This window comes from Cherax quadricarinatus, chromosome 98 (assembly GCF_038502225.1).
Source record: "Cherax quadricarinatus isolate ZL_2023a chromosome 98, ASM3850222v1, whole genome shotgun sequence".
In the NCBI taxonomy this organism is placed as follows: Eukaryota; Metazoa; Arthropoda; class Malacostraca; order Decapoda; family Parastacidae; genus Cherax; species Cherax quadricarinatus.
This window is the reverse complement of record NC_091389.1, coordinates 6,085,197-6,108,886: the sequence shown is the minus strand read 5'-3', so window position 1 is coordinate 6,108,886 and position 23,690 is coordinate 6,085,197. Positions and strand designations below refer to the sequence as shown.

At 39.2% G+C, this 23,690-nt stretch overlaps 1 protein-coding gene across 1 annotated transcript in view; it reads right to left on the bottom strand.

The window, feature by feature from the left end:
- Positions 1–257: 257 nt before the first annotated feature.
- The window catches only part of LOC128702503 (zinc finger protein OZF-like), a 44,338-nt gene continuing 20,905 nt past the window's right edge, over positions 258–23,690 (bottom strand). Inside the window, exons 2-3 of the mRNA XM_053796771.2 lie at positions 15,504–15,563; positions 258–4,630 (exon numbers count right to left, since the gene is read on the bottom strand). Coding sequence (XP_053652746.1) covers positions 1,612–2,499 — 888 coding nt within the window. The 5' untranslated portion in view covers positions 2,500–4,630; positions 15,504–15,563 and the 3' untranslated portion in view covers positions 258–1,611. The remainder of the gene's footprint in view (positions 4,631–15,503; positions 15,564–23,690) is intronic.

Sequence of the window (23,690 nt, the reverse complement as noted above, 5' to 3'; positions counted from 1 at the left end):
ACACGTTTGGGACGAACGCCGTTAGATGAGTTTTTTGCCATTGGTAGAGCCATCTTTTTTATGGCAAAGAGTGCCGTTAGACGAATTTGCCATTAGTCAATGCCTCCGTTGGTCGAGGGTCCACTGTATTCCAAGACTATAGTAAATGGCCAAGGCAGATGTAAATGTCCATCTGTCAGTGTGTTTGTGACAATGTGAGTACAATTTCAGTACCTAATATTAGTGTCAGAACAAAGATTGGTTATGAAATGACAAGAACTACTATAAATTGTAATTATCAGAACATAAAAATTATATAAAATACGAAAATTAGAAAAAAAGGCACGCCGGCAACACTTCTGCAAGCGGCAGGACTCGATGTTGCTGTCACATGAGCATCCAGTGCCAACTTCTCAGCCTCATATCTCGGTAAGTACTGACCCTAATTTTTTTTTATCCTATAATACTTAGAAAAATGTGCTCTTTATTTCCATTAACCCGTAAACGGTCCCAGCAGATCTACGTTCACATGTGTAGTGCTACAAAAGTAGATCTATGTTTTTTTTACATATTTTCAAATATAACAAAAAAAAAAAAACAGTAGATCAAAGTTTTTTTACACATTTTCAAATGTAAAAAAACAAAAAGAAGATCTACTTTTTTTACATACTTTCAAATGTTGAAAAAACGTATATATACGTTTGGACCGTTTATGGGTTAAAAAAAAAATGATTTATTTATTTTTCAAAGTATTCGGGGCACTGAGATAGTGAACGTATATATACGTTTGGACTGTTTACGGGTTAAATACAGCCTCTCCTCACTTAACGACAGAGTTCCATTCCTAACACCACGTCGGTAAATGAATTTGTTGCTAAATGAGGAGCATTGTGTCAACCATCTTTGATATTGTTTTAACATTACCTTTGCACCATTAATAATATTTCTGGAATACAGTGGACCCCCGGCTTACGATATTATTTCATTCCAGAAGTATGTTCAGGCGCCATTACTGAGCGAATTTGTTCCCATAAGGAATATTGTGAATTAGATTAGTCCATTTCAGACTCCCAAACATACATGTACAAACGCACTTACATAAATACACTTACATAATTGGTCGCATTGGGAGCTGATCGTAAACCGGGGGTCCACTGTATTTGTAAATGTTTATACAGTAATATACAGTATATTGCAATACACAGAATAGAGGAAATCAGCTCTAATATACATTATTTAAGTACGAAAATCAGAAGGACCATCGTAAGTCTGAGGCATCAGTAAACGAGTACATCACTAAGTGAGGAGAGACTTAGTATTATCTCCAATTATCATGCATGTTGCTATCACATGTTATTATGTCTTCTAATCACACTCCATTGACAAGATTTCCTTCCCATATGGCTTGGAGTTTGTTTTAACAAAACTGATTGTGAGAAAATTTTTACATGTTAAACACTTATAAAATTTCTAACTAGCATGAAGTCTCAGGTGTTTTACTAAATTAAGTAGATCTGGATACTCTGTTAGACATTAATATGGTTTCTTTCCAGTATGAATTCTAGTGTGTTGTACTAAATTAGATTTTATGGAAAACTCTCTTAGACATTCTGAACATTGATATGGTTTCTCTTAAGCATGAATTTTCATATGTTTTACTAAATAAGATTTCAAGGAAAAATCCTTTAGACATTCTGAACATTGAAATGGTTTCTCTCCAGTATGAATTCTTGTGTGTTGCTCAAAACAAGATTTAATGGTAAACTCTTTTAGACACTCTGAACATTGATATGGTTTCTCTCCAGTATGAATTCTTATGTGTAGCTTTAAACTAGATTTATTGGTAAACCCTTTTAGACATTCTGAACACTGATATGGTTTCTCTCCAGAATGAATTCTCATGTGTTTCACTAAACTAAAATTTTTTGAAAACCCTTTGAGACATTCTGAACATTGATATGGTTTCTCTCCAGTATGAATTCTCATGTGTTCTACTAAATGAGATTTCATGGAAAACTCTTTAAGACATTCCGAACATTGATATGGTTTCTCTCCAGAATGAATTTTCATGTGTCTTACTAAAGCAGATTTTGTCTTAAAGTCTTTGAGACATTCCGAACATTGATATGGTTTCTCTCCAGTATGAATTCTCAGGTGTTCTACTAAATGAGATTTAATGGAAAACTCTTTAAGACATTCCGAACATTGATATGGTTTCTCTCCAGTATGAATTCTTATGTGTTTTACTAAATAAGATTTGACTGCAAACTCTTCCAGACACTCTGAACATTTATATTGTTTCTCTCTGGTATGAATTCCCATGTGTCTCATCAAATATTCTTTTTTAGAAAATTCTTTCAAACACATTAAACATTGAAGAGTTTTTTTGTCTTTATTAACTGTTATCAATGATTCACACTGAGATTTTTGTGAAGAATGTGAATATTGATGTAGTTTTTCCTCTGCATCAACTGTAATGTGTGTTGCTGGAACACTTTTTTTTTCAAGTATTTTAGACATAGTGAACAATAACTTTCACCATCAAGACTCCAAAATTAAAAGTGATGAGAGTGTCAGGATTTTTTCATAAAAAAAAAAAATTCTTTTAAGATGTTAGAGAATTTTTTTCTTAATGTAATAACCAAAAAAAAAAAAAAATACAAGAAATATGATGTAAACTTATTAAATTACAAAGGCACAAAGTTGACAATCTGAGTACAATTTATACATCAACAATTTATACGTCAACAATTTATACATCAACAATTTATACATCAACAATTTATACATCAACAATTTATACATCAACAATTTATACATCAACAATTTATACATCAACAATTTATACATCAACAATTTATACATCAACAATTTATACATCAACAATTTATACATCAACAATTTATACATTAGCAATTTTCCTCCCTTTGAGTCCTATATTAAACCAGTTCCACTGCTCATTCTGAACAAATTTTCTGTTTTTATCCTCTTGCAAAAATGCATTAGAGATAGTAGTAAGATTAATTTTACATAAAATTCAACAAAGTCCATTCTGAAAATAATCAAAAAAACGCCATGCATTAAAGCAATTAAAACACTGTATCCTGTGACTCCATCATCACACACAAAGTTTTACTCTGTTTCCCAGATAACAAAAATAACCAGGATAATTTTCATTATTTAAGGCATTCCAAAAATTGAAGCATAGTAAAAACCCATCAAAAAAAGGTGAGGGAGGCTTCCCTTCCTCAAAAAAAACTGTCAAAATTTAAATCCGTACTACAAGACAGTTCTGGCACTGAAATCGATAAAATTATCCATTTCAGTAATATGACGTCCACTTTATCAACCGATACTAAGAAACCGCTATAAAGTCATAAAAACATCCTATAAAACACCTCAAGGTTATTGTTTTAAAGCAAACACAAGGTCAGAGGTTTGTTTTTCTCATCGTGCGCTGCGTGTGGTAGGATGTGTTTTATGTTGTGTAACACAATGATAAGTGTTAACACAGTACGATGTTAAGTTGATGTTTAACACTGATGTTTACATTCTAAATATTATATTTAAAACGCTATAGTAACACAATGCTGTCAATATATATTTTAGTATTTGACAACAAGAGTCTTATGATACTAAAAACTGACATAACAACTGTAATTCCTCTGGTACCAGGATGACCAGCGGTACTGGTACTACAAGTACCAACCTCTGGTACCAGGATGACCAGCAGTACTGGTACTACAAGTACCAACCTCTGGTACCAGGATGACCAGCGGTACTGGTACTACAAGTACCAACCTCTGGTACCAGGATGACCAGCAGTACTGGTACTACAAGTACCAACCTCTGGTACCAGGATGACCAGCAGTATTGGTTGGTACTACAAGTACCAACCTCTGGTACCAGGATGACCAGCAGTATTGGTACTACAAGTACCAACCTCTGGTACCAGGATTACCAGCAGTATTGGTACTACAAGTACCAACCTCTGGTACCAGGATTACCAGCAGTATTGGTACTACAAGTACCAACCTCTGGTACCAGGATTACCAGCAGTATTGGTACTACAAGTACCAACCTCTGGTACTAGGATTACCAGCAGTATTGGTACTACAAGTATCAACCTCTGGTATCAGGATGACCAGCAGTATTGGTACTACAAGTACCAACCTCGGGTACCAGGATGACCAGCAGTATTGGTACTACAAGTACCAACCTCTGCTACCAGGATGACCAGCAGTATTGGTACTACAAGTACCAACCTCTGCTACCAGGATGACCAGCAGTATTGGTACTACAAGTATCAGCCTCTGGTACCAGGATGACCAGCAGTATTGGTACTACAAGTACCAACCTCTGGCACCAGGATGACCAGCAGTACTGGTGCTACAAGTACCAACCTCTGCTACCAGGATGACCAGCAGTATTGGTACTACAAGTACCAACCTCTGCTACCAGGATGACCAGCGGTACTGGTACTACAAGTACCAACCTCTGCTACCAGAATGACCAGCAGTACTGGTACTACAAGTACCAACCTCTGGTATCAGGATGACCAGCAGTATTGGTACTACAAGTACCAACCTCTGCTACCAGGATGACCAGCAGTATTGGTACTACAAGTACCAACCTCTGCTACCAGGATGACCTACAAAAAAGAAACAACTGACTGTTATAATATTTTCTTAAACTTTTACTTCAAGAATACAGTGGTACCTCGAGATACGAACTTAATTCATTCCAGAAGGCTGTTCGAGTGCCGATACCAAACGAATCTGTTCCAATAAGGAATAATGTAGATTAGATTAATCTGTTTCAGACCCCCAAAAATACACTTACAAAAGTAATTACATAAATACACTTACATAATTATTTGAGTTTTGAGGTGTTCATGTCCCTAGGTGCCACTGTATTACCAATTTTCATGTTCACTATAAATATCTTATGTAATACCTGTGATATTAGTACAGCCTCTCCTCACTTACCAACGTACTTGTTTACCAACGACTCAGACTTACAAAAAGCTCTCTGACCACTATGTATACCTAAATAATGTATATTAGAGCTGATTTCCTCTATTCTGTTTATTACAATATACAGTACACTACTGTATAAACATTTAAAAATATACCGGAAATGTTATAAATGGGGCAAAGATGACATTAAAACAATATCAGAGATGGTTGACACAAACCCACTACTATTATAGTATGCTCCTCACTTAGTGACGAATTTGTTTACCGACATGATATTAGGAACGGAGTTCCGTTGTTAAGTGTGGAGAGGCTGTGATATGATTATTATTATACTTACACTAAGCACTAAACCCACAAGGGTCATACAGCACTTCAGGGCAGGATGTGCAAACAGTTTACAATACTTGCTCTGAGACTAGTGAGGATGGAGAGTGTGAGGGAAAAGTTCAATAGATAGGAGTAGTAATATAGTAACAATAGTTTCATTACCGGCTACTAGTTAAGGTAGGGTAAGTCACGCTCCCGTTTTTCCCGCCTTTTCTCCCCCACCCCTAAAGTGATAGTTTGATTGCCGGCTGCTTGTTAACGTAGGATCAGTCTAGCTCCCGCTATCCCTTCCCCTCCCTCTTCCACCCCCCCCCCTCGAAAGGTGACGTGTGGGGCTCTGGTCAAACAGTAAATCACTCGACTCACAGCTCCCAACACTACTGTAAGTACATGCCTGCCTTGTATTCTAGTGGATTTATTGGTTAAAAGCTTCACTTTTGACCAATAATAAACTTAGTCCTTTCAGCCTTGCTCTATGTTGACTGTTGTAATAATCACCACATCTTTTGGGTATCGTACTTACCATGGAGAGTGATTATTTAAGCAGTGAGTAACCTGTCTATCTTTTCAGCTTGGATGATAGTGAGGGTCACCTGTCAATCAATGAGCAGAACAGGAGAAGGACTAACGTCCAGAGACTTCTCCATTTTGGATCTCATTACCTGTGCACCTGTATGAAATTGCAGGACGTAACCCCACATCATTGCAGCGGTAAAGAACCTGCTTTCCTGTCATCGGGATAATAATCACGGCGATTCTCTGTGAAGAACTAGCCAGTGGTGGTCACCAACACCTGCGCCCCCCCCTCACATCAGCAACGGCTACGATTTCAACAAGCAGTGTCACCAACACCAGACACCCAAGTGTTAAATTAGCGTTGAATTCAGTTATCATTTTATATTTTTCCTTTTTCATTTTCTTTAATGTAGGATTAATATTTCATATTTAAGTGTTTTATATTTTATATTTTCTATATAATAAAGTGTTTATGTTTGTCTGTTATTTCTTTTTCTATTCACTAATTTTCCTGAGGAGGAGCCAGCCTGAGTAATACTGACTGAAGTTGTTACAGGGCTGAGTAAGCCTTCACAAGTGGCGACCTTGCCAGGATCAACTCTACTGAATCAAGATTCAACTCAATCTCGAATCTACCATTGGAACTTCAATGCCGCATACCACAGACGGTTACCACCAGCCATGAGTAATCATTCTCTATGGCAGGACTACAGTACAGGTATTTAAAAGATTTGGTGATTGTTATAGTCTCAATTTATTGTAAGTCAAGTCAGGCAGGATATAATAGTTAATTCTGCCACTTTTTCATGTGAGCTTGAAACACTTTGGAGGATTAGACTCTAGGGACCCGAGATTTTCCAGTGACAACTTGTTTCATTGAGCTCTTTATTATATCAAGGGAACTGCCGTAGGACACTCTTGATTTGTTGGTGAGAAGATTGGATGGTCAAGGGACCCCATTCTACTTACTGTTTGCTCGGAGCCGGTATAGAACCCTTCGTTTTCGTTAATACATATTGTTTAATTGAAGCAGGGATCGAGCCCTCTGGTTTATTTACAGTTTGAGCGGAGCAGGAATTGAACCCTCCATTTTCTTTAATACCTGTTTCATTTCCCCTGATAGTTTAAGTTATTCTTGCAAGCATGGATGAATACCAGTTTTGGATGAACGCTGGAAGTAAGTTAGGAATAACAGGGAAAAATTTAGAATCTTTCATTAGTGCTAAGATCCAGGAAAGACTTGAAAGAGAGAGAATTGAGAGAGAAGAAAGACAGCTAGAAAGGGAAAGAGAAGAGAATAAGGAGAGAGAGAGAATCGAAAGAGAAGAGGAAAAGGAGAAAGAGAACCTTGAAAGACAGGAGAAAAAGGAGAGAGAGAGAATTGAGAGAGAAATCCGAGAAAGACAGTTAGAAAGAGAGCGAGAAGACCAAAAAGAGCGTGATAGACTTGATCGTGAGGAAAGAGCTAGAGTACGTGAAGAACAAGTTAAATTAAGAGAACTTGAGGAAAGAGAAAAGGATCGCGAGCTTGAAAAATCTCGCCTTGAATTAGAGAATAAAGAGTTAACTTTTACACAACAACAATTAGAGGAAGGAGTAATGGAACAACGTGCAGCTAGTACACATATTCCAACACCTAATTTACCTCCCTTCACACAGGGGGAAGACATAACTTCTTACATTATCAGGTTTGAAAATACCGCTACCCTCTGTGAATGGCCTGCTGACACCTGGGCTACCAGGTTAGGAATGTTATTTTCTGGTACAGCTTTGAATATCTATGCAACTTTGTCGCAGGATATCACATGTAATTATAACCTACTAAAGAAGGCAATCCTTAAAGCATATAAAAAAACCACTAATTCTTACAGGAAAGATTTCAGGTATGCCACCTTACAGCCTGGCCAGAACTTTCAACAGTTACAGGTAACACTCTTTCGTTTGTTCAACTTTTGGATAGAGAGTTCAGGAATTGATCACAGTTATGAATCTCTTCGAGACTTCATGGTTGCTGACCAGTTCCTGACAGCTCTTCCTCACCAGATACGAACATTCATTAGAGAACGTAACCTGATTAAAGCTGAGGAAGTTGCTGAGGCTGCTGACCTGTATGCTGAGGCTCACAATTCCTATAAAAACCTAAAGGGATCGAACCCTAAGGGCAAGGGTTCATCAGACCTTAAGAAATCAAAGCCTCTAGTGGAAAGTAAAATGACTTCTTTTATTCCTGTTTGTCATTTGTGTGGTGTTAAAGGACATAAACGTCCAGATTGTCCTTCTAAGAAGGTCCAAAAAGTTGGAAGATGTTTTAAAGACTGTAATGACCAAGCACCCTTCTGTTCAGGAACAGTTAATGGACTTAATGTATCTACCATTTTACGAGACACTGGATGCACATGTATAGTCATTTCTGATAAGCTGTTCCCTAACCTTAAAGAAACTCATTCCTCTGCTATACTTTCAGACTACTTGGGCCGTACAGACACTTTTCCTACCATCCGTTGTTACATTAGGTCTAAATGGTTCACAGGTTGGTCTGAAGCCGTACTAGCTCCCATCACTTCTTGCTCCGTGCTAATAGGTAATGTAAAAGGTGCCATTCTTCCTTCTGAGGTTGACCTTTCATCACCAAAGATGGAAATAAGTGTTTCAGATCCTCTTCCTGTAGAGTCGGAGAAGCCCCTCGAAAGTTCAGATGAGACAATGTCTCGTGAGATTCATGTGGGATTAAAAACCAGTGATGCTATTCTCGAAAGCGAGGTAGTAGGATCACCGGTTCACTTGTTAGATGAAAGTGAAGATATCACCTCCGATACCATAAATGTCTTGACTAGGGCTCAGACCAAAGCCCAGGCTTTCCCTACTGTCCATCCTTTGATTTTCCATGACTTTAAGCCTTTAGATATATCGAAGGACTCCTTTGTCAATTTACAACGTAATTGCCCTTCTCTTCAGAATTGCCATAATGCCGCTAAACAAAATCAAGTTATCCAAAGGAAAAACTTTTCATAAAAATTTGAATATATAAAAGATATCTTGTACAAGTCAGTATTCAAATTAAATTCAAATGAGATAGACTATTCCATCTTAGTTGTTCCAAGTCAATGCAGAGAGACTGTTCTTAAAATGGCTCATGACCTGCCAGTGGCCGGACATTTCTCGCATCGTAAAACTTTAAATAAAATTAGGGAAACCTATTTTTGGCCAAAAATGTTCTCAGATATCACTACCTATTGTAGATCGTGTAAAGTTTGCCAACTGTCATCCTCCCGAGGTACCAGGCGAGTACCTATGGTCAAAATGCCTATCTTTACGGTACCGTTTGAAAGAGTAGCTATTGACATCGTTGGTCCTTTATCTCCACTTTCATCTGGGGGACATAGATATATATTAACATTAGTTGATTATGCTTCGAGTTTCCCTGAAGCCGTTCCCTTAAAGACCATAACTACTACAGAGGTGGCTGAAGCCCTTTTGTCCATCTTCTCCAGAGTGGGCATCCCTAGAGAAATTTTGTCTGACCGTGGGACACAATTCACATCTGACTTAATGCAACATCTATACCAACTTCTGGGAGTGAAGCCTCTCTTCACCACACCCTATCATCCCAGCTGTAATGGGAGGATTGTGCGCCAGCATTCGATTCTCAAGTCTATTTTAAGGAAACTTTGCTCCCTTAAACCTAAGGAGTGGCATCGTTACCTACCCTGTGCTTTGTTTACCATGAGGGAAGTTCCCAGTGACTCTTTGGGGTTTTCACCTTTTGAACTTCTCTATGGTAGACAGGCCAGAGGCCCACTGTCCATCCTTCATGACTTATGGACTAATGAGGAGGTAAATGCTGAGGTTCAGTCTTCTTACTAGTTTCTCCTTGACCTTAGATCCAAACTTGAGGAGACCTCTGACATAGTTTCGAAAAACTTAAGTTTGTCAATGGACCAGTACAAAACATATTTTGATTCCAAAAGTCAGAGGAGAAGTTTTAAAGTAGGTGATGAAGTTCTGGTACTTTTGCCTATCAAGTCAAATAAATTATTAGTAGCATGGAAAGGTCCGTATAAGGTATTAAAAATTTGTGGGAAAGTTGACTACCTCATAGAAGTCAAGGGGAAACCTAAGCTTTATCATATCAACATCCTTAAGAAATATTACTGAAGAAATTCGGTTAACTGCCTTAATAACTTTGACTTAGTTTTTCCACACGAACTTGATAAGACAACTGAAGAATGTAAAGTGTGCCTAATTGACACCTCTAACTTAGACTATGATGAAGAACTACATGACTTGGTGACTCTTGACCACTCGGACGCAACCACCATTAATATTAATGAATCTTTGGATGACCATAAGAGACATGAACTACTTCAATGTGTGAGTAACTTTTCAGACGTCTTTACTGATATTCCAGGTGTTACCTCCACGGTAGTCCATAAGATTGACTTAGTGACGGACACTCCTATCAAACGGAAATTATACCCAGTTCCAGTTCACCTTAGGGATGCATTTGACCGAGAGGTAGACAAATTATTAAAACTAAAGATCATTGAACCTTCAGTATCTTCATATTGTTCACCAGTAGTCATGGTTAAGAAGGAGGATAATTCATATAGACTTGCTATTGACTTCAGAGGCCTTAATGCTATAACTCGGTGGGATGCTGAGCCTATGCCCTTAATAGATAGCGATCTACACAAATTTTATGACGCTTCCTTCTTTTCAGAGATTGATATTGCGCAGGCATATCATCAAGTAATGTTAGATCCTTCTTCTAAGCAGTACACCGCTTTTCCTACACACCAAGGACTGATGCAATATAGAACTATGCCCTTCGGTTTGGTAACTGCCTGTGCTACCTACGTGAGACTGATGAGAAAGGTCTTGGGTAATATGCCAAATGTTTCAGTTTATTTTAATAACATTTACGTAATGACATCTACGTGGGGCGAACATATCCAAACATTAACATCAGTTTTGCTTAGGTTACGCTCACATGGCCTCACTGCCAAGCCGAAGAAATGCTTCCTTGGGTATAACAAGATTAGATATCTTGGACTGATACTTTCTAATAACTCTCTGCAGCCTCTCCCCAGTAAGATCAAAGCTTTATTAGAATTTAAATTCCCCAAAACCAAGAAGCTCATGCGTAGCTTTCTTGGTTCTGTAAATTTTTATGCATGGTTTATCCCGAACCTTACTGATCTTACAGGCATCTTATCAGACTTCCTTAAAAAGTCTGTGAAGGAACCTCTTGAACTTTCTGACGTAGCTCGGGAAAAGTTTAATGAGATTAAAAGTATCTTTTCGAAAGACCCTATACTTAAGAATCCAGATATTAATAAAACATTTTGTTTGAGAACTGATGCCTCCAATACTGGCTTAGGTGCGGTGTTACTACAATACCATGATGGTACTCCCTTTCCTGTATGCTTCCTAAGCCGGAAACTCCTTCCCGCAGAAACAAAATACTCCACAATAGAAAAGGAATGTTTAGCCCTTGTGTGGGGTATCTCCAAACTTAAATTTTATTTGCTGGGAAAAGAATTCATTTTAGAAACGGACCACAAACCTTTGATATACCTAGAAACTTTTAAGGGAACCAACAGTCGCCTCTTGAGGTGGACATTGGCACTCCAGGCTTTTAAGCTCCATATTGTGTATATCAATGGTTCATCCAATTATTTCTCTGACTGGTTAAGTCGTGACAGTCAGTAGATTTGTTGCCTTACGCGACTTCCACATGTTAGAACTTTTTCCTCGCCTATTCTTCTTATACTCCTTGACTATAAGTCTTGGTATGGGGGAGTGTGAGGGAAAAGTTCAATAGATAGGGGTAGCAATATAGTAACAATAGTTTCATTACCGGCTACTAGTTAAGGTAGGGTAAGTCACGCTCCCGCCTTTCTTCCCCCTCCCCGAAAGTGATAGTTTCATTGCCGGCTACTAGTTAAGGTAGGGTAAGTCACGCTCCCATTTTTCCCGCCTTTTCTCCCCCACCCCTAAAGTCATAGTTTGATTGCCGGATGCTTGTTAACGTAGGATCAGTCTAGCTCCCGCTATCCCTTCCCCTCCCTCTTCCACCCCCCCCCCTCGAAAGGTGACGTGTGGGGCTCTGGTCAAACAGTAAATCACTCGACTCACAGCTTCCAACACTACTGTAAGTACATGCCTGCCTTGTATTCTAGTGGATTTATTGGTTAAAAGCTTCACTTTTGACCAATAATAAACTTAGTCCTTTCAGCCTTGCTCTATGTTGACTGTTGTAATAATCACCACATCTTTTGGGTATCGTACTTACCATGGAGAGTGATTATTTAAGCAGTGAGTAACCTGTCTATCTTTTCAGCTTGGATGATAGTGAGGGTCACCTGTCAATCAACGAGCAGAACAGGAGAAGGACTAACGTCCAGAGACTTCTCCATTTTGGATCTCATTACCTGTGCACCTGTATGAAATTGCAGGACGTAACCCCACATCATTGCAGCGGTAAAGAACCTGCTTTCCTGTCATCGGGATAATAATCACGGTGATTCTCTGTGAAGAACTAGCCAGTGGTGGTCACCAACACCTGCGCCCCCCCCCCCCACATCAGCAACGACTACGATTTCAACAAGCAGTGTCACCAACACCAGACACCCAAGTGTTAAATTAGCGTTGAATTCAGTTATCATTTTATATTTTTCCTTTTTCATTTTCTTTAACCCTTTGACTGTTTTCAACGTATAAATACGTCTTACGAGCCAATGTTTCTGACGTATATATACTCAATAATTCTAGCGGCTTCAAATCAAGTGGGAGAAAGCTGGTAGGCCCACATGTGAGAGAATGGGTCTGTGTGGTCAGTGTGCACCACATAAAAAAAATCCTGCAGCACACATTGCGTAATGAGAAAAAAAAAACTCTGATCGTTTTTTTGGAATAAAACGCCGACTTTGAGGTGTATTTTCGTATAGTACTTATCGTTGTATTCGCGTTTTCATGGTCTTAGGTGATAAAATGGAAAATATATTACAGAAATAGAGATGATTTTCATTACTTTTACGATGAAAACGACCTTGAAACTGAGCTCAAAGTAGCGGAAATGTTCGATTTTTACCAATGTTCAAGAGTAAATAAATCACACCACACGTCCAATACACGTCAACTGGGGAGTCTAATATTCTTTCACTAGTGCACTGATATTATTTATACCATTTTTACAATAATGCAGTCGTCTGCATAACAGTAAATTTTGTATTTTTTTGTATGAATAAAAAATCAAAATAGAAAGCAATAACAATATAAGAGGGGCCTAGAGATGTGACTAATGAACAGAGCATATGTTATTTTAGTGCCACGAATGTCTACCTTGTTTATTCTGGACCCTATTTTGAAACTGGCATCTTTTTTATTTTGCGTGAAATTGGCCAAATTGCCAATTTCTGACCACCATATTGGGTAGTCCAAATTAGTAAATGGGAGGTTTCTTGTACTCAGCTGATAGATAAAATGGAGTTCTAAAGAAATAGCTATGAGTTTGGTCAACTGGAACAATTGAATTGGCTGAAAATAGGGCTCAAAGTCGGCGAAATCGCCGATACGCATATGTCGCCGAGACCGCTAACTTCGCGGGAGCATAATTCCACGAGTTTTCGACCAAATTTCGAACTTTTGGTGTCATTACCATCGGGAAAAAATTCTCTATCATTTCATAAGAAAAAATAATTTTTTTTTTTTTCAAAAGTTGAGCGACATAGAATGACAGTTTCAGAGAGGGGCCTGAAACAGTCAAAGGGTTAATGTAGGTTTAATTTTTCATATTTAAGTGTTTTATATTTTATATTTTCTATATAATAAAGTGTTTATGTTTGTCTGTTATTTCTTTTTCTATTCACTAATTTTCCTGAGGAGGAGCCAGCCTGAGTAATACTGACTGAAGTTGTTACAGGGCTGAGTAAGCCTTCACAGAGAGTATAACAGTGAGAGAGTTAGTAAGGGCAGTGAGGCATGCTAAAAGAAGTACTTTCAATGTTTGTGTAATAAATCTGTGTCAAAGGGAGGAGGGAAGATAATGAAAGGGTGTTAGAGCAGTGATAACATCTGAGGTGAATTCTTCATGCAAGCTGATAGACAGGACAGTCCAATAGAATATGACAAACTACAGTTGGAGCGACTGGGTGATTCTCCATGAAACACCCATGAGTGAGATGTGTGTACACGAAGAGAAGACTGGAAAGCAATCTCCCAACCACAACATTGATGATAAGACAAGAATCCTAGACACGGGTTGATAAAATATAATTTGTTGTGAATCAACTCAGACCAACATTGTTGTCAATGATTGCAAAGGTGGCTAGAACTTACAGTAAAATAGTCTGAGAATAGAATACATATGGAACGGAAGGACGTACCACTGATTGTGCAGCAGAGTCTGCCCGCTCATTGCCCTGAACATCAACATGATCATGGACCCAGCAGAAAACAATTTCTGTTTTTGCTAGAAATGCAGCACAACCATACTTATACATAGCAGAAATTAGACACAACAGAACATCTAGTAAAAGTAATATGGTGCTGTTTAGTGCCAGAAATAAACCCATGAGTAGTGGCCCAATGGCAAACACATCTGATAGCATTCTGGAGAGAGGCTGCTACTAGGTAAGAGTCAGCTCCTTCAAGAGGAATAGCAAAATCATGAAGAACGTGATGACCAAATATTAGACAGGAGAACACAGGCCAGATTATTAATATCTAGTAGAAAAAGAGTGGGTCTAAGCACACCTTTAGCCTGGATATAGTCAGAGGAAAGCATAATGTTAACCTGAACACAGAAACATCTCTCAGACAAGTTGTTTTTAAATAAAAGTGACAGACTGCCTCAGAAGCCTAAGGAATGAGCTTGGACCAAGATGTTGTACAGTAGACCATTATATTAAGTGGGTTTATTTCCCATGTTTTGGTTATTACACTACTGAAAATTTGTGGCATATTTTTACACAACACTTCATAAAATTAACTTAAGACGATTCCGTTTGTAGGCTGGGAAAAAATTTGGAGCATCTAGGTAATCTCCAAGTGGGCTGTAGGGATATTTCCCCAGTTCTCAGGCCACATGACTCTGGGCTAGGCCACTGTCTCTGCAAGGAAGGCCTACTTTCCTCCCCTGCCACCCCCGTCCTAGTCCTCCGTGCATACACATCTCATACAATTCTCTCCTAGGAGCTACTGGTGTTTGTGAATTGTGTTCTGATCTTTTCATTTCCATACCTTGTATCTGCCAAACAACCATGGCACCCATTAGGCATAAGAGTTTTGCTGAAAGTGGCAAGAAAAGGTTTAAGTGTTTAACCCTTTGAGGGTCCAGAGGCCAAATCTCAGAATGACAGCCAGGGTCCAAGAATTTTTTAAAAAAAAAAAAAAAAAAAAAAAAAACTTACAGAATTAACCCATAAACGGTCCAAATGTATATATAAGTTTTTTCAACATTTGAAAGTACATGTATGTAAAAAAAGTAGATCTTCTTTTTGTTTTTTTTACATTTGAAAATGTGTAAAAAACTTTGATCTACTTTTTTTTTTGTTATATTTGAAAATATGTAAAAAAAACGTAGATCTACTTTTGTAGCGCTACACATGTGAACGTAGATCTGCTTGGACCGTTTACGGGTTAAAGATAATAATTTTTTAGAGGTAGTAAAACAAAAAAAAAATTCTAATCAGTACTTACCAAGATATAGAGGCATGAAGTTGATCCTCAGTGACTGGGAGGCGGCATCATCAGCGACTTCTGTAAAGTTGCATTTTTTATTTTACTTTTCTGTTACTTTTTTCTTTTCTTTTATAATGTATGTATACAGTGGACCCTCGAATTTAGTCGTGCCTTTTCTTTTTTCTTTTCTTTTATAATGTACGTATACAGTGGACCCTCGAATTTAGTCGTGCCTTTTCTTTTTTCTTTTCTTTTATAATGTACGTATATGTATATGTACACTCATTATAATCAAGACAATAACTGCACTAATATTTTCATCATTTTATTGTTTACAAAACTTGCTTACAACAAAAACATGGAAAAATATTGTATACAGCCTCTCCTCACTTAGTGACGTACTCGTTCACTGACGACTCGGACTTACGATGGGCTCTCTGACCAGTGTACATACCTGAATAATGTATATTAGAGCTGATTTCCTCTATTCTATTTATTACTATATACAGTACACAACTATATAAACATTTTTAAAAAATACCAGAAATGCTATAAATGGTGCGAAGATGACATTAAAACAATATCAAAGATGGTTGACACAAACTCACTACCATTACAGTACAGCTAGCCCTCCACCTTCACGAGCTTCAAACATTTGTGAATGCCCAGCCGCCCAATCATATTTACCAAATTTTAAGTGAAAATTCAGGCTTGAAACCTGGAAAGTCAATCATATTGGTTTGGTAAGAGGAAGGATTCACTATAAAATACTTACACTAAAATATTACTTTACATTAGCAAGTGCAATAAACCCAGTTTTCTGCCTGTTTGTGTGTGCAATATTGCTGATTCTTAGGGTGTTACTAATAACAGTAATTTTGGGGGGAATAATTTACCTTTGCAGGTGCAATAGCCCCATTTTTCTGCCAGGGTTTTGTGTGCAATCCTGTTGACTTTTTTGGGGAGTTATGTGATAATAAGTCCTTGTGAATATGATAATAATTTAGTATATGTGCTTTGCTGTGTGATTTATTTTATATCAGAAAGTTCTGCAGTAGATAGCAAGTGTTTTGTGCTAATAATTTCCAAAATGTCTGACATGGGTGAAAATTCTGGTGATGTTATGGATCGTGTAGAAAACCCTGAATTAAATCCCACTGTTAAGAACATGGATAAGGAAGCAGAACTTATAAGGTTGATATTAGCCCAAGTTGTGGAATAAGAAGAGCAGTTAAGGATTGAACATACAAAGATCCAGAAGCAGATAAAGTTGGAATTGTTGAAGCAAGCCACAAACAAGAGAGCAGATGCATTTCATTTGGGCAAAGCCATAAAATTTGTGCCCATGTTCCTAGAGAAAGACCCGAACCAGTTTTTTCTGTTGTTCGAAACCAGGGCCAGATCCCAAGGTTGGTCAGACAAGGAATGAGTAACATTAACATGAACCCAATTAGTTAAGAACATAAGAACACAAGAACGAAGGAACACTACAACAGGCCTACTGGCCCATGCGAGGCAGGTCCAAGTCTCCTACCGGCTTAAGCCAATGCACCCAACCTAGTCAGGTCAGGTCACATTGACTTAAGGGAGGAACACGGCAACCGACCTGGTAGCACAAGCTATCAGGTCCAACTCACACCCACCCACATCCACTCATGTATTTATCCAACCTATTTTTAAAGCTACACAACGTTCTGGCCACTAAGGGGTTACAAGGAGTTAGCTCTCTAGTGGGATGGGACTTTTCTGATAACAAGAAACTGAAGGAGGTAGTGTTACTGGCTTATCAGATGTTGTCAGAAAGGTACCAGCAGAGGTTTAGAGGATTAAAGTTTCAAGAAGGGCAGTCTTTGGTGGAATACGGTCAGGAGAAGATGTCACTTCTAAACAGGTGGTGACGCTCAAAAGAGGTGGTAGACAATTATGAGGGTATGCTTACCCTAATTTTGGTCCTCCCAATTTTGTTCCTCCTGACCTTAAGGCAAATCTTGAGGAGAAGGATCTAGGTGATTTTAATCATGCTTTAGAGCTGGGTGATAGATTTTTAGCTAACCAAAAACTTAGTAGTAGTTACCACCCAGAACCTACTAATAATGGTAAGTGTTCTCCACCTACCAGTAGGAATAAGAAATTTCAGAAGTTTAAGTCACATATTTCCCAGCCTAATAATCACCAGTTTTAATAAACCTAATTTTAAAGTACCTGCCCAAGAAGGTTTTAAGTTAGCAGTCATAGGTCCAGGACTACAAGGAACAGGTAGGATGAGCCCAGTTCCCCAGAGTCAAGGGACCTAGCCCAGGACAAATGGGCAGGGGGACCTTTAAACCTAATTACTGTAGTTATTGTCATAAACAGGGCCATTTGCAGCCATATTGCAAGAAGATGCATAGGGATCAGGCTGCTGCAGAGGCTCCTCAGATAAATATCCCAGTTACACACATGGTAGCTAGTACTGAAGTGCCACCTCATAGTACATCAAGTAACCCAGGAGTTTTGGATCCTCGGATGAAGGTCTTTTCAAGTCCACTGTGGCCTTACACCAATATGAAGGTAGGGTAGAAGGTATGATGTCTTTGAGGGACGGTTATAGCACATACACCTTGCTTCGCAGGGGCGTACTGCCAGTGTCAGATGACACATACACCGGGTTGGACATTTTTCTCAAAGGGATTATCAGATTCACTGTTAGGACTCCAGTTCACAGGTAGAGTCTGCATACCAGTCTGGTCTGGTTACCTACCAAAAGGTATTACGGAGGATATACCTTCTGAAGGTGTTGACCTTCTGCTACGTAATAATGTGATGGGCCTTCTCGAAAGTAAGGAACCTCTAGTTTGGAGAGATGCAGACTCACAAAGTTGGGAGGAAAAAGCTAGGGTTACCTTGCCCGAGCTGTTTCCAGTGTGTGCAGTAATCAGGAAAATGACAAAAGATAAAATTTCAGTGCCCTTCCTTGACTCTTCTGATAATGGAGAAAATTTGGGTTTGAGAAATCTATTCCTGGAGTCTAGCCTGCAGGGGACTCAGGGTAGTGATGAACCATCCCAGGTAGGACCCAGTTTGAGTGGGGGTCTTGGAGCTGGTATGGGGGGGGGCAACTCCGACTCGAGGACAGCTGATTAAGGCCCAGGGATGTGACGGCACCCTGAAAACTATTTGGTCGTTTGCAGTTACCAAGGAGGAAGCCTCTCAGGTGTTTTAATGAGAAACATTTTATCAGATGAAATATCCAATGATGAAGCATGGGAAGCACTACCAAATGGTGGTGCTGGAGCCATTTAGATGTCAAGTTTTGTGTTTAGCCCACAATGTCCCAATGGGAGGGCAGTGGGTAAGTACACAGAATCATTCCCTGTTTGCCAAAGCGTAGGAAAACCTTATCAGGGAATTAAACCTGCTCCTCTTAACCCTATCACAGCAGTAGGAGAACCGTTTAGCAGGCTGGTGGTGGATTGTGTGGGGCCACTTCCCAAGAAAACAATATGAAGTTCAACGATGAGAAATTTCAATTACTCTGGTATGGTAAACACGAGGAAATTAAAACTTCATGAGAGTACAAAACAAATTCCTTCCACAAAATAGACCAAAACACCAACGTCAAAGACCTGGGAGTGATCATGTCGGAGGATCTCACCTTCAAGGACCATAACATTGTATCAATCGCATCTGCTAGAAAAATGACAGGATGGATAATGAGAACCTTCAAAACTAGGGAGGCCAAGCCCATGATGACACTCTTCAGGTCACTTGTTCTATCTAGGCTGGAATATTGCTGCACACTAACAGCACCTTTCAAGGCAGGTGAAAATGCTGACCTAGAAAATGTACAGAGAACCTTCACGGCGCGCATAACGGAGATAAAGCACCTCAATTACTGGGAGCACTTGAGGTTCCTGAACCTGTATTCCCTGGAACGCAGGTGGGAGAGATACATGATTATATACACATGGAAAATCATAGAGGGACTAGTACCGAACTTGCACACAAAAATCACTCACAACAAAAGCAAAAGACTTGGCAGACGATGCAACATCCCCCCAATGAAAAGCAGGGGTGTCACTAGCACATTAAGAGACAACACAATAAGTGTCAGGGGCCCGAGACTGTTCAACTGCCTCCCAGCATAATAAGGGGGATTACCAATAGACCCCTGACTGTCTTCAAGCAGGCACTGGACAAGCACCTAAAGTCGGTACCTGACCAGCCGGGCTGTGGCTCATATGTTGGATTGCGTGCAGCCAGCAGTAACAGCCTGGTTATCAGGCTCTGATCCACCTGGAGGCCTGGTCACAGACCGGGCCACGGGGGCATTGACCCCCGGAACTCTCTCCAGGTAAACTCCAGGTAAGACCAAGATGGGTAACCAGTACTTTCTATTATTTGTTCCTCTACCAGATTTCCTAAGGCCGTTCCACTATGTAAAATTACTACACGTGTGGTCTTGAGAGCATTGGTGAAATTTTTACTCAAGTAGGGATGCCTAAGGAAATTCAAACAGATCAGGGGTCAAATTTTACATCTAAACATATTTGCACAGTTTTGGGGGAGTTTAACCGTTTCACTGCTGGTGCCACATAAATAGGGCTTACAAGCCAGTGTTGGTGATGTATTAATACGCTAAAACTCTATCGGCTTCAAATCTAGCAGGAAAAAGCTGGTAGACATATATGTGAGAGAATGGGTCTGTGTGGTCAGTGTGCGCAGTATAAAAAAATCAGGGAGGCCGCAATGCATTGTGGGAGTGCTAATTCAGTATGCCTTGGTCAACATGCATAGCAGTGAGGAATACCTCACTCCCTGGCGAACAGGGACCTTCCCTTCCCAAGTGATAGTTCTAGCACAGACTGAAGTGTCACTGAAGATGAATTTCATGGTTTCAAGGAGTTTGTGACCAAAACAATGCCCAGGATATCAGAAATAGTGCTGAAAACCCAGACGATTATCAACCTTTCACCTTCCACCTTCCACCAAAAAGGACCAAGTGACTTATTTCCATGCAAAGTTCTAAATGTTGGACAGGAAAATACCCATGCCACATATAAACTAAATAATGTAGATCTTATTATTACTGATTGCAAAAAAGATTTAGGAGTTCTGGTTAGCAGTGATCTAAGACCAAGACAACAGTGCATAAGTGTTCACAATAAAGCTAACAGATTTCTTGGCTTCATATCAAGAAGCATAAATAATAAAAGTCCTCAGGTTATTCTTTAACTTTATATATCCTTGGTTATTTAGACTATGCTGCACAATTCTGGTCACCGTATTACAAAATGGATATAAATGTACTGGAAAACGTTCAAAGGAGGATGACAAAGTTGATCTCATGTACAGTAGGGCCCCAATTATATGGCAGGTTAGGTTCCAGGCTACTACCAGAAAGCAGACATCGCTGGAAAGCAGAACGTCATTTGTTTCCAAATATAAATGTCAGATAATAAGTTTACACTAACATATATTAAGTTAGTAAAATACACACTCAGTACACTCATTATTTACCTCAAAATATTTGTAGTCTTAATGTAGGGTGAGAAGTGAGTAGTGTTTATTGTAAGAAGTTAGGTACGGCAGCCAGCCAGGCCACCCCACACGTAAGATACTTCAACATTTAAAGAGCCCTAGAGCGATAAAATGTATTTAGTGTACACTCATTACTTACCTTAAAATATTAGTAGTCTTAATGGTCTTAATATAGGGTGCAAGGTGAATAGTAGGGTAGGTAGGTATCGAAGTGCAGTAGGTATCGTAACCCCATCTGGCCATCCCACCCACACATTATATACTAGATTGGATTAGATTAGATTAGATTTTTTATTTAGACAAATTACATGGTTGTACAGAGGAATATAATAGTTGGGTGTACATGCCAAAAGCCTCTCTGTATGCTGAGCATTTCGGGCAAACTTAAAGATTAACTTATGAATAGTGAGGCAATAATACATAGTTTATATGGTCATTAGATGAGTTAGAGTGAGTACATGAGAACTGAGTATTATACCAGGTGATGCTACATGGTTTTGATTAGTCTAGTACAGACTTTTTACACTAATGAATTAGTTAATAAATATTACAGTACAGTGGACCCCCGCTTAACGATCACCTCCAAATGCGACCAATTATGTAAGTGTATTTATGTAAGTGCGTTTGTACGTGTATGTTTGGGGGTCTGAAATGGACTAATCTACTTCACAATATTCCTTATGGGAAAAAATTCGGTCAGTACTGGCACCTGAACATACTACTGGAATGAAAAAAGTTCATTAACCGGGGGTCCACTGTATTACAATGTAACAATTTAAAACAATTTACAATATGATGTATTACAGCTTAGTACTGTTTAAAACAATGAAATTTGGTATTACAATGGAACAGTTTACATTATGATCTACTGTATTACAATCTACTACTACAGTGAAACCTCAAATATCGAACTGCTCTCAACTCAACCAATTATGTAAGCGTATTTTTGTAAGTACTTTTATAAGTGTATTTTTGAGGGTCTGAAATGAACTAATCTAATTTACATTATTCCTGATGGGAATAAATTCGTTCGGTAACGGCACTCGAAATCTGGAACGAAGAAAGTTCGATATTTGAGGTTCCACTGTATGTATTTAAAATAGTGAAAAGAACAGACATCGTAATCTCAAAGTGATTGAGCATTCATCAGCACAATATGAGTATATAAAGTAAAAGGACACAAGTGCAACTAATGTGACATTTTATTGTTGCAACGTTTCGCTCTCCAGGAACTTTGTCGGCTTGACAAAGCTCCTGGAGAGTGAAACGTTGCCACAATAAAATGTCACATTAGTTGCACTTGTGTCCTTTTACTTTACATATTGTCGGTAATTCTACCAACATTATTACAATATGAGAAGCTTTTGAGAAACTGGTAGTGGTTAGGTATGGTTTGTCTGGTTAATTTTGGGTGATGAGGCGATTTCTTATTTGGGCCTTAAACTGATTTGCAGACAGCGGTCCTTTAGTTTGTTCTGGCAAAGCATTTAAAGCACACGAGAGTGATAAAATGCATATACAGTACATTCATTACTTACCTTAAAAATATTTGAAGTCTTAATGTAGGGTGAGAGGTGAGTGAACGAGATTAAATGAATAAATGAGAAAGAGAGAGAATGAGTTTTGTAACAAACTCCCGAGTACCGTCATAGAAGCTAAGACGTTGTGTAGTTTTAAAAATAGGTTAGGCAAATACATGAGTGGGCGTGGGTGGGTGTGAGTTGGACCTGACTAGCTTGTGCTATTAGGTCACATGCCGTGCTCTTTCCTTAAGTGAATGTAACCTGACCTGACTAGCTTGTGCTAACAGGTTTGATGCTCCATAACCTGTGTCAATATACTCAGTAAGAACTAGTATTAATCTTCCCAAAATGCCTAGGCATGCTAGTGACTTTGCTAGTAGCCAAAAGGCCACTGGTGCCCCGATGGCCTGGTGGATAGAGCTCTCGCTTCACACATGGAGGGCCCGGGTACGATTCCCGGCAGAGTGGAAACATTCCAACATGTTTCCTTGCACCTGTTGTCCTGTTTACCTAGCAGCAAGTAGGTACCAGGGTGTTAGTCGATTGGTGTGAGTGGACTGGTGTGGGTCACATCCTGGGTGTTAGTGGACTGGTGTGGGTCACATCCTGGGTGTTAGTGGACTGGTGTGGGTCACATCCTGGATGTTAAGAACATAAGAAAGAAGGAACACTGCAACAGGCCTACTGACCATGTGAAACAGGTCCATGTCACCCCCCTGAATTAGCCCAATGACCCACCTAGACAGGTCACTTCCACATAAGGAAGGAGTATGGCATCAGACCTAGTAGCACAAGCTAGTCAGGTCCAACTCACACCCACCCACATCCACTCATGTATTTATCTAACCTATTTTTAAAACTACACAACGTTTTAGCCTCTATAACTGTGCTCGGGAGTTTGTTCCACTCATCCACAACTCTATTACCAAACCAATGCTCTCCTATATCCTTCCTGAATCTGAAATTTTCCAACTTGAAACCATTGCCGCGAGTCCTGTCATGGCTGGAAATTTTCAGCACACCATTTACATCCCCTTCATTTATTCCTGTTTTCAATTTATACACCTCGATCATATCCCCCCTAATTCTGCGCCCCTCAAGAGAGTGCAGATTCAGGGTCCTCAGTCTATCCTCATAGGGAAGATTTCTGATACATGGGATC